General features: G+C 35.3%; 1 protein-coding gene across 1 annotated transcript; it reads right to left on the minus strand.

Annotated features, from left to right (window-relative positions):
• Nucleotides 1–8,970: 8,970 nt before the first annotated feature.
• Nucleotides 8,971–10,998, minus strand: LOC149016696 (peroxidase 47-like). Its single transcript, XM_089155990.1, has 4 exons — nucleotides 10,615–10,998; nucleotides 10,305–10,493; nucleotides 10,011–10,173; nucleotides 8,971–9,878 (listed from the first exon to the last, which is right to left on the minus strand). Exons 1-4 carry the CDS (start codon nucleotides 10,864–10,866, stop codon nucleotides 9,481–9,483), a joined length of 1,002 nt encoding a protein of 333 aa, XP_089012116.1. The 5' UTR covers nucleotides 10,867–10,998; the 3' UTR covers nucleotides 8,971–9,480.
• Nucleotides 10,999–11,917: the final 919 nt, after the last annotated feature.

An 11,917-nucleotide genomic window follows, 5' to 3' on the forward strand; every position in this document is an offset into this window, starting at 1 on the left:
AGTTAGGAGTATACATTTGTGAATGTCACAAGAGCAACAATCGTGCTGAAATGAATGAAACAGTTCAGAGTATACATTTGTGAATGTCACAAGAGCAACCATCATGCTGAAAATTGTCTAACCAGAAAACTCGTTGAGCTTCCTCCCTCTAAAAAAAAAAGAAATTTACTATAACACCTTGATATCTACACTCAATGCAATAACAAGATGCTGTTGAATTCTGGGTCATTTGGTCCAGGAACTACCCTTTAACTATGTAGAGAAACATAAATCAAATTTTAGGTTGCCAACAGATGAATTATCTTAATTTACCACTAACGATCTAAGAAACAAATTTAGATCAGATGATATGCATTTCAATAAAGCGACCAAATCTTTATTTATAAATGGTTTGCCCTGTTCCCTCTTTTAATGCTTATTAGTAAAAACGTAAAGCTAATGAAGAATGAATAATTGAAACTGGAATTGATCTCCCTCTCAAGCCTGAGTTCCTCTCACACTTGATTACTCTTCTTTCTACTTTTTCTTCTTCTTGCCACCATTATTTGTTCTATCTTCTTCTCCGTTGTAGATTAGGGCTAGTAACTAGGCCTAGATCTAAGATAACATTAAGAGAACTGGTGAGAAAGCCTATGCATAGATTAGGGCTAGAAATTAGTATGACCTCAAATAAAACCTATTGGAATGCAAGGATCCAAGTAATCCACCCCATTTAATTAGGAAAAGTCTCGTTGTTGTTCCACATAGACACATATTATCTATCAGAAAGAAACTCAAACATTTCACTTATCATAACGCTTAATCACTCGCTCACCTAAGTCAAACACTGACAATATCTTACTCTGTCGCATGGTTTGATAGAAGGAAAAATAGCTCCTATTATATTAGTAAATGTTGGCATTGATGAAACCAAAGCCAGAGTAACAACTGCAACAAAACATAGGTCTTCTATGTATAAGGTCCAACTGAAAAGGCCAATTTCTTGCAAGAAATACACACAGGAGAATCAATTAATATGCCAGCTACATTTCACCAATTTCAGATTCAAGGCAAAATTGGGTCAATCGTTTTTCAGGTAAGTAGGATTATTTTGAGGTGTAATGGTATGTGGAATCTTAGAAGTAAAATGAAGAGAAAGTTCACAAGAACACTACAAATCTGCCTTCTTGAATACATACTCCTTCTAAAGCAAATCCATAGTAAGAGGCAGAGATCCATCAGTAGCAAACTCGATTAAATGAGCAATTTTCTAGCTTAATACAGCATAGGGAAGTAGAAAAAGCTAGGAAAATGTAGAGATGCAATCAGAAAGAGTTCTACTTAATCAGAGAGATGCAATTAGCGTTGAACCTAAACCTAAACAGGAAAATGAAAAAACAAATACATTGAAACAAATCAATCAGGGAACATGAAGAAACAGTGAAAAAAACGAAACCGATCTGTAATTGGAAGAAAAAGAAAAAACGACAAACACATTATTACCTGTCGGCATCACCGACGATCAAAGCTTGAAGCTAGGGTAATCAACAGTTCGCTGGTTTGGTAGTGCCTATGGATACAAAAACCACGTAACTGAAGGAGATCAGAGAAGACACCATAGATTATTCGAAGCCCTAGAAAAGGTAGAGAGTAGAAAGCCTACCATTTTAATGGATTCCTTGCCGAAAATGAAAGAAAAAAATGTAGAGATGCAATCGAAACTCACCTAATCCAACCATTCTTGAAGTCAATGAATCGCCGACGACTGCTAACCCTCAAAGGCGGGGTTATGTCACCGGAGTGCCCTGATTTCTCGGAATCGTGCTTCCAAAATCACAGCGTCGGTGTGGGGAAGAAAAAACGAGAGAGAGGATTTGGGTATCCGGTGAATGAAGGACCTGTTATTGTAAATTAGTAAACCTTTAAGGATTAAAGTGTGAGAAAGAAAATCAAATATTTACAATAATATTTCATTGTTTAAATCTCAGCCATTGATTTCTATGTTGATGACGTGGCTCAATCAAAACTCCTGCCGCAAATAAAAATCCCACCCTCTTCTGAAAACCAGTTAATTCGCTTATGATTTCTGTTACAATAATACCCTCCTTGAAAATAACCAGGTGAAGCAGTAATATTGAGGGTATTTTAGTCAAAATTATTGCTTACTTACTATTACATGGCAGTCAACAATTGTGGTGAAAAGGAGGGACTCTACTTTGACTTTGTTGTCACCGTGATAGCGAGAGTGAAAAACGGACCACGGGGTTCCGAGTTGGATTTTAGCGCCCGGTTTAGACCAGTGCCGGATAATACGGGCACTGAGGGCCCGGTTTTCCGCTCAGTCTTTTCACTTTTTCCATTTCGATTTTTTTTTGGTTTTTTACTAACTAGTAAAACCTTACGTGCATTTGCACGTGGAGTTTCGTGATTATTATGATCAATCTGATTAATATGATGTATAGATTAAAATGAATAATAGCGTATGTAAATTCCTACTGTTAATTCTTGATTTTACTCAAATAATTATTAATTTTGAATGTTTCTTAAATGGGAGGAATTTTCTAGACTTCTAAATGTAAAAGAAGAATGATAACTGAGGATAAAAAGATAAAGATGTTTAATTATCTTAGCTTTGATTGGCGACATTATAGTAATTGATTATGAATTTTAATAATTAAAAAGTGAAATACTAAGGTAATTCAGCTTGATATGTTCTCGTATTTATCAAACTTGTCTATTTCCCAATTTTTCATTTTCTCTTTTATTTTCTACTCTTTTTCTCATCTCTTTTCGTTTTTGTTTCTTTATATTTGTGATATCAACTGACTGGGTTTATGTGGCTTATTAACTGCTCTTCTTCTTCTTTTTTCCTTAAATAAACACTTGTATTTAATTATTTATCTTAATTTATTGTTTCCTTTTTATTTCTTATTTTTAATTGAAGTTAATTGCAATGGTTGAAAAGATAGAAATTAGGGTGGGAAGGGGAGCTAAGAGGTTGAAATTTTGTGGAGGGGAGTCTTAGGAATTGTGTGATGTGTTTTTTTATTTTATTTTATTTTAGTTTGAGGTTGCAAAGGAGTCTTTCTAAGAGGAATAAGATCATTTAACCCATAGAGATTGTTTAAGGAAGTTACTTTTGATTGGTTTTCCCCTTAGGACAAATGTTGCAGTTTTTTTATTATTATTTGATATATGGAGTGGACTTGAGGGGTTTTTGTTTTTTTTGTTTTCCTGTCTAAATATAACTTATATTAATCTCCCCAGAACAATATTCGAAAAGGCACAAAAATGAATTTGAGCAATGAAAAGAGGTGGAGTTGAGGCTTTTTAGCCTAGAGGAGTTCCATAATCTTGTTTGCTAATTTTTTTGTCTAACTCTATATATCTAAGGATAATCCTTTTGTGAGTTTTTTCCCAATCTTTCCCTTTTATGAATGCTATTTTTTTTTTTCCTCTATTTTATTTTTACATTATTTTATGTGTACAATTTTGTTTGTCTTTTCATTTTTAGGTCTCTATTCATTGTAAAATTATGTGAATAGTAATCGGGCTTTTTTTGGTTAGAGAGGGAGGTGGATTAATATTAACAATTTAGAATGAAAATTTTTAGAGTGGAAAAGAAACAGTTTAGAAGTAACAAAAGTGTTTTTTTTTTTGGTACACAATAGTAAGATAAATGTTTTTTATATGGTACATAGAAGTAAGAAAAAGTGAATTTCATTTTTAGGTCTGATTAGTTGAATTGTTTTCTCGTTTTCACTTTTAATTATGTTGTCTTCTTATTTTATAATACTTCATTGTAAGGAAAAGATCTTGGGAGAAAGAAGATAAGATCATGGGAGAAAAAAAGGCTTTACAAGTGTTTTTTTTAATGGTTGTAAGAACATTTTGAGAGATATCAAGTACAAAACTAAATCAAACTTGATGTTTATACCTTCCTATTTTGGAATGTTAATATGGAGAATCTTGCATATATCCCTGAAACCACCCCCCCAAAAAAAAAACTCTTTATTGGAGAAGAAATTCGATATTGAAAGAAGACATGAATGACTTATTAGAAGGGGGGGGGGGGAGTATTCAGTATAAATTTGGTAATAAAATACAAAGACTTTTTTGACCGGAGGAAAGAGAGATGAAGAGTGAGAGGTTTCGGGTTCACAAATGAAAAGTAAAATAAGGGAGGCGTTGATTAGTAAAGAATCAAATAAAGCTTTGGAGTACTTGGGTGTTAGTGTCCATTGGTAGATTTGGGATGACTTATATTTACTTATAGAGAATACAAGGAATACTTTTAAGAGAAAAACATGAAAGAATAATATTAATGGGTTGATTAAATAAAATTAAAAAGATGAACTTGCTTTTTCTATTATTTAAGTGTTTTCAAGCTCAGTGTATCCAGTAGCTAGTCTCTCAACCTCCTTCGAGTCACACTTTGGTCAGATTGCAAGATTGTCGTGGGATCTATCACAGGAGAAGGAAATCTAGAGAAGTATTACAAGTTGCAGTTTGTAAAATCTAAAAACCTGGCCAGATGCATACCTAGATGCATACCTGGGAGATCCATTTGTTCATGATAATGACAGTAACATTGAAGACCCAGTGCCCCACCACTTAAGAATGGCAAGTTGAGGCTGAAATAGCTTCACTGAATCTATCGATCTTCCTCGATAGATCTCCAAAGAGGCCCATGAAGCTTTATCAAATATGTATAGATACAACAGAACAAGACAAAGTTTCCAAGATAAAAAAAAACACAAAAAATAATGGAGCGAGAGAGAGAAAGAAATTAATGTATCCAGGTAAATGTTTCTCTAAAACACTATGAAGAGTTGAAGTAAAGATCGCATGAAGGGAGAATATAAGCAAGTAAAATGCCTCTGAAAGAGGAAATGATTGTTTCAGAACAAGAGTAAGAGAAGTAGGTTAAATGTGTAACGGTGGAGGTGGCTCTTCTCCCATGTGATGCTTTTGGCATGAAGGGTTTTTCCTCTACGAACAAAACTCAAACTCAATCTGCCTCTCTCTCCCCTGTTGTCTTGGGGATTTGAAGCTAAAGTGGTGTTTGCAGAGGGACGTGTCTGTTGTGTATGGCTGTTTGGAGTAGGTGTGTCTTCTCAAGCTTGTGCAGGTTCCTAGACATAGGAGGGGTATTATGGTCCAGAATATATCAAAACTGGATTGAGTGTGTAGTTTTATGTTCCAATATGATTGGACATCGTTTTTTTTCTCTAGACCTGGCAGGAGTACAGATGGTTGCGTATGCTAGGGCAGCTGGCCATTGATAAGGTGTGTTGGTTTGTAGTAGGTTGTTAGTTTTGACCATTTTTTAAAGGGTGCGGTGGGTTGTTTTAGTTTCTTTGTGAGGGTACATGTCTATTAAGGAGGGGTATTTAGGTCCACTAATATACGTGCCGAAGTATTGGAGATTTTCCTTTTATATAGTAGTATGACTTGCTTTACAAATTACCAGCGGTAAATCTGAAACCAAACGCATGAAATTGGACAAACTAGGCTTCTTTCACAGGAAAGTGACTCATATGTGAAAATAACCAATTAAGGAACCGTTCAATAATAATCTAAACTTTTTCACTTAAATCCAGTCCATCCCACCCTTTGCTTCGAGAAACAAACATAATATAGAATGTTATTTGATCAAAATTGTTTCTTGAAATATAAATTTTCATAAATTTCAACTCTTCAAAAGTCACTTGAAACAAAATATTTTTATCAAATAATTTTCTAACTTCTTCAGCAATAAATATCAGAAATTGTTTTCCAATAACTTATCAACATGATTCTATGAGATAGCTGCAATGCTGTGTGGTCACGTTAGCCTTGAACTCTTTCATAGATTGTGTGGCTCATGGACATAATTATGATATGGTGAAGAGGTAATGGCGGGCATCTCTTAATGAGAAGGTCACGAATTCAACACTCGTGATGGTATAATCCTTACCCATAATATACCATTTATAATCTTAAAAAAAAAAAAAAAAAAAAAAAAAAAAGGAAAGGTAGCGCAGGATCTGCGTTACATGACATTGTTTTATTTAGCATAGTTTGTTTGTTGAATCTGAAATGAGGGGAAAAAAATGTATAAATTTTTTCATGAAATTCTATAAGAAGCTCATCTATTGATGTGATATGTTAATTTTCTCACTCTTTTCATTTTTAAATTCTGCTAAATAAGTGAAATTGTGTAAAAAAATATAAAAAACAATAAAATAAAATTAATATTTCAATTTTGTTCACAAATTTATTTTATCATATTACATATAGATCTCATACATTTATGTTTTCATGTTACTTTCACAACCAAACATACCTTAAGGATAATGGAATTTTCCCCCCACTTTTTTTTAGGTTGAAGTTAAGGTGATGGAGTAGAGTTCAGTTTTTTTGAAGGAGAATTTTGGAGGTACCTGAGATTTGCAGGAAGCAAACAGCTGCAAGTGTCATTTTCTGGAAACAAAAAGCACGGGCATATGTCTTTTTCCGGAAACAGAAAGCACGAGAGAGATAAAAATCCATATGTATATTATATATTTCGATCTCACACGGAATTTAGGGTTTTGGAGTGTAAAAGAAATGAAAAAGCGTGATAGGCAATAACCTCAGGTCCTCTCCTCAGTTGTTTGTGTTAGATTTGCATATAGCAGCTGCAACAAATGCGCAAAGAGCATAAGACAACAGAGCTAAGCTGCTACGCACGCACGCACACACTCACCTCAGCTACAGTTGAAGATTACTTAACTTTTTTAGTGGAAATTTTGGGTGCCCCATACGCTTTGCCCCCTATTGTCCGCCAGAGCTGCTCGGTGACTTGTGACGCAGGACAGACATCTGAGATAGGGATTGATGTTTACTGGGATTTAGCATCTATGTTCTATCTCTATCGTAGACTCCACTAGCTCAAATGGGTTTCTCTTCTTGAATATATGCATGCCCGTGTCACCATCACTACTGTCTCTCTATTTGCTTCCACTTACAGGATGAAAATGCCGGCTTCTACAAGACCTTGCAGGTCCTTTTTTTGCTTAAATTTGTCACTTTTTATCCGATTGACAATGAATTTTGGCGTAGATTTGGATCTTGCCATTTGCTATTTTCATGTAAAAAGAAAATCCAGTCTAGTTTATGCACATGAAGCACAAGAGCGAGCAAAATTTGAAGTGAAAAATATGGCATGAACCAGAGTTTTGAGATAATTAGTAGCAAATATTTGGAGTATGCAAGAAAATTTTCAGTTGGGTAATTGAAGAAACCATTAAGAACCCTCAAGCAAAGAGAGAGAAGTTGTAAGTCCAGAAGCTTATTATATATAGATTTTTACCCAAAAAAAAATCTTATACATAGATCATTCTAAGCTAATGCTAATGGTTTTCTCAATGTATGTCAAGCAAGGGGATGCAATATTGACATGCAAAACTCCAATTTTTTTTTTTTTTTTGGGGGGGGGGGGTAAGAACATGCAAAACTCAATGTTGAGTTTTCCAACTTTTGGTCATGGATTCAAATCCAGTTAATCATGTTTCCCAATATAAAATTTCAGTTAATTGTGGAGTCCAAACGAAGGAAAAGGCAAATGCCTGGTGTAGCACTAACTACAAAACTCCCTACTTTATTTATTCACCTTTTTTTTTTTTTTTGGTAACCTATATTTCCACTTTAAAGTATTAAAAAATAATGAAAATTTTGTGAGCTTGGTACTATGGACGGCTCAGATTCAATATATGTTATCCTACGGCTGAGGATTATCGCAAACTTTGCCAACCATGTGAAATTAGAAATTAAGAGGGGAGCAGAAATTGTAAATCTTGAGACCTAGGGTTCGACCATCGGGCCCACTGCAAGTGCTTGTTTGGTAATGGTCTTTCCTGATAATGATGTTTTTTGCTAGAATCGTTTTCTAAAGTTTTTATCAAGGAATGGTGGTCTAAGCACAATTTTGGTTATCCTCAAAAACAAAAAGCATATTAAAATTGCATCAAAGAGGGACACTCATCTGAAACTTCATTAACTTTTAACTTCTTTCTGCCTTCATAAGATTTAAAAAAAAAAAAAAAAAAAAAAATATCTCTATCATCTCAAATGTTCTTAATACAAAATTTATAAAACATTTCAAATGATTTCCACTATATTCTTCAGTTTCTTTTGATTGGTATTTTGTATTTTCGCATTGTGATATTTTTTTGTGATCCTTCTGAGATCATTTATTGACTTTTATTATTTAATTACTTGAATACAATGATTTGTTCTTACTTTTGATTATGTTATTGTGCCAAGTGGATATGATGGTTCTTAAACTTGATCTTCGGGGCTGTGGATCATACACTCGGGTATTCCAGATAGTGTACCGGCTGGGTGGATGTGACACATTCATTTATATGTATGTGTTCTTTAGATTTCTCTTCAGGTTATAAGGACTTCTCTCAAATGGAGGATTCATCGTAGGGAGGCTATTTGGAAGGAGCAATTGAAGAAGAAGTGGAAGTGCACAAGGCTTCGTGCTCAAGCTTTGAGTGCTCCTATGGAGCCGGCCTTTAGTAATAAGATCTCGCTGTACTTAAGAAATATCTTCTGTCATTTATGGCATTTTTCTATATCTACACTTTGAACAATCTTTCATTTGAGGGGGGGTGTTAGAAGTTGTTGTCGTACAATGTAAAACACGATTTGACTTATCTCAAATCTCAAATGTAACTTTGACCTTTTAAAACTCTATCTACTAGCTATTTTGAGATAAGTAGAAACTCTATTTTGCAAATGTTACAGCCAAGTCATAAGATCATCATCACCTACAAAGAAGAAAAGGTATGGTTGTAGAAGAAGCAATTGCGCCATTAAGGGGCATAATCCATTCACCGATGATTTCTTTGTTTATCTTAGAACCTCTGGGAAGAAGAAGAAAAAAAAAGAAAAAAAGGCAAATAATAGGGTCTCTAGTTTTTCTTCTTTTATGCAATTTTCCTTTATTTCTTTGTTCGGTTTAATTCAATGCCATTGCTTGAGCTTGTGCTTGGTGTGTGCGCTTGAGTTTTTTGTTTTTCCATTCTGTGCTTGTTGTTTGAGCGTTTGGTTTTTTTGATAATGAATTTATTTATTCATCAAAAAAAAAAAAATTTGGTTTTCATCGAAATTTCTTTAGTTTCACAATGATCAAACATAAATAGAGTTATTAATATTTCATGGATAAAGGGTGAAATTAATTTTCAACCATTACAAAAGAGACAGTATTTGATCAAGTCATACATTTACGTTTATACTATTTGCGAAAAAGTTATCATGTACATAAAAATAAACACACGCCACTTGCTCGATCAAGAGATGAGATCATAATGGTAATTAATTATCTAGACAACTGATGCTAGAACATATACAAAAGCGCGGCAAATTGCATGTGAGATTTGTACTAGTCGTACGTTCGCTAGCTACTAGTAGTAGTAGTTGTAGTAGTATAAATGTCGTAAAAGTAGTGGTAGTAGCTGCCTGCTGTGGCTAGTTGATTCTACGACAGTCTCCGCGTACCTCTCCCGCGACGCCTTCTTTTACATCGAGCATCCCCATTTTCACAATAGCTTGCTGGAAATTAAAGAAAAACATGGCCTGGTTCATGGCATATCCGTTTACGAAGCCTCTGGTGCTTGGGCTTGTGAACAGGGTCTGGTCTGAGGTTAGCACACCGGCTTTCATCTGTAGTTGATTGAAATACGAACTATCGAACATGTTTCTCGTCTGATCGAAGGGTGCTTCTGCGTTATCACCTGTGCTACATATTTTGGATAATGACATCGCCACGCTGGAATCTAGGCTTGGATCCACATCATGGGTTGCATCAAACTTGCTCAGTCTGTTTTTAAAAGAGGAGCACCTTGCCACGCCTAATGTGTGTCCCCCTACGTGCAGTTAATATGCACTTAATAACAGCAGTATTGATATTAATTAATTATTGATGATTAATAAATTCAACAACGTTTACCAGATACATGTATCTTTTTGATAATTAATTAAAAGCAACATTTATTTACCTGATAATGAAACCATTTCTTGAGCACTAAAACCCCGTTGTCCGAATGCAGTGATGAGCTGGGAGCTATTCAGAATGGGTGCGGGCAGCTTAACTGTGTCTTCGATTCTAGACCTTCTTCCATCTTTTCTTCCCTTGGGAATGTCATAAAATGGACCCCCTGTCTGCATCCATAAGATGTATGTATGTATGTATGTACTCATCATTCTTATTATATATCATTATATTGGTTCATCTTCTACCGTCGTCGACAAAAACAGAAAAAGGGAAGGGAGGAAAAAGAAAAGATCATTACCCAAAACACTGCATCCCTAGCAGCCATTGCTAGAATGTCAGAACAAGAAACAACTCCGGGGCATTGATTCTCGATCTGCTTCTTCGCATCGTCAATGATCTCGTAGCCACGCAAGCTTAAATTCGCAGGGGAGTCTTTTTCTGCCGTGTTGTCCTTTGTAGAGTCAATCAGGATTGATCCATCACATCCCTACATGGCAAAAACAAAAACAAAACTCCCAGCTTTGATGATTAAAAAAAAAAAAAAAGAGTAACAGCAGTGGGTAGAGAAAATTGAAAACTATAAAATGCATGTTTCATTGATTCAGTACCTCTATCCAGCAATCATGAAAGTGCATCCGTAGAAGCCCCGCTGCTAGAGTTGGATCTGTTTGCAAAGCTCTGTTAACTGTGTTCCTTACTATAGTGTCTACAAATGGGCAGCTGAGTATATAGTAATCCATGCGTAAACCATCCACGCTGCCATATCTATATTCACTTAATGCTACTGCATTAATAACCACTATAAGCATAAGAAGAAAATGAGGAAGAATCATCCTTGATCGGTTGCCAAGTTTATGCATGATTCAGAGACCGCAGCAAGATTCGTACAAAAGCAAGGGTTGTCCCCTAAGTAATGTATAAGAGAAGTGAAAATCAAACAGAAAATGAGGGAGACAATATATAAAGAAAGGAAAATCGAGGATCCAATTCCAGGCAGTAAATACTAAGATTAATGGATAGGTATCACTCACAATATATATATATATATATATATATATATATATATATATATATATATATATATATATATATATATATATATATAATACACCGTAGGTGCCAAAGAAGAATGAGAAGAAGCCCGAAAAAGAGCAAAAACTCAAGAGTAAGAGTCAACACAATATTGGAAAACCAGTTGGAGCAATAAACAAAAAGGGAATATTGTTGAGTGCACAAACTATAAAGATGTCTCGTTCTCACAAACAAACAAAGAAAGAAGAAAAGGGGGGAGCAGCCACCACGATGCGCCGCGCCCTTATGGACATTTCTTTCTGTGTTTGGCCAAAAAAAAAAAAGAAAAAAGTGGGAAAGCAAAGTTGATTTTATGTGGAGGACACAAGTGAAATGGGAGTAGGTAGTCTCTGATAAGATAATGCAGGGAGAGGGACATATTGGAGGTCAACTACCTAGCTGGTATCCAATATGGATATAATTGATATCAACATGTCGTTGTCGTCTTTATCGTTAGTGGTCGGGCAATGGGCGGGCTTTTTCCCCCAAAAAGGTTCCGTTTGCGCGTAATTTCACACCACCTCTGTACAAGTGCGACGAACACGCCTCAGCAAATGCGCTATGTGGGTCTGTCCTACTCCTACCTACTCCTCCTGCATGTGGAGAGAAATTTCGCCAAAGAAAAGAACGAACACAACACAGGTAAATAGGGAAAACTACACGATTAGCTTAAATTAAGTTTCCCTTTACAAATCTGTTCATATCAAGTTTCCACTTACACAAAACTAACCAAAACAGTACTCTACTGCGGGCGGTACTGCCTCATTTATGTTCCTTTGACCATTTTACCCCCACTTTCCCTTTGTCGTTCACTATATTCCCGCTGCAATCCTTCTGCCA

Source organism: Hakea prostrata, chromosome 5, assembly GCF_041222555.1.
Source record: "Hakea prostrata isolate BN-2017 chromosome 5, UWA_Hpros_2, whole genome shotgun sequence".
Lineage (NCBI taxonomy): Eukaryota > Viridiplantae > Streptophyta > Magnoliopsida > Proteales > Proteaceae > Hakea > Hakea prostrata.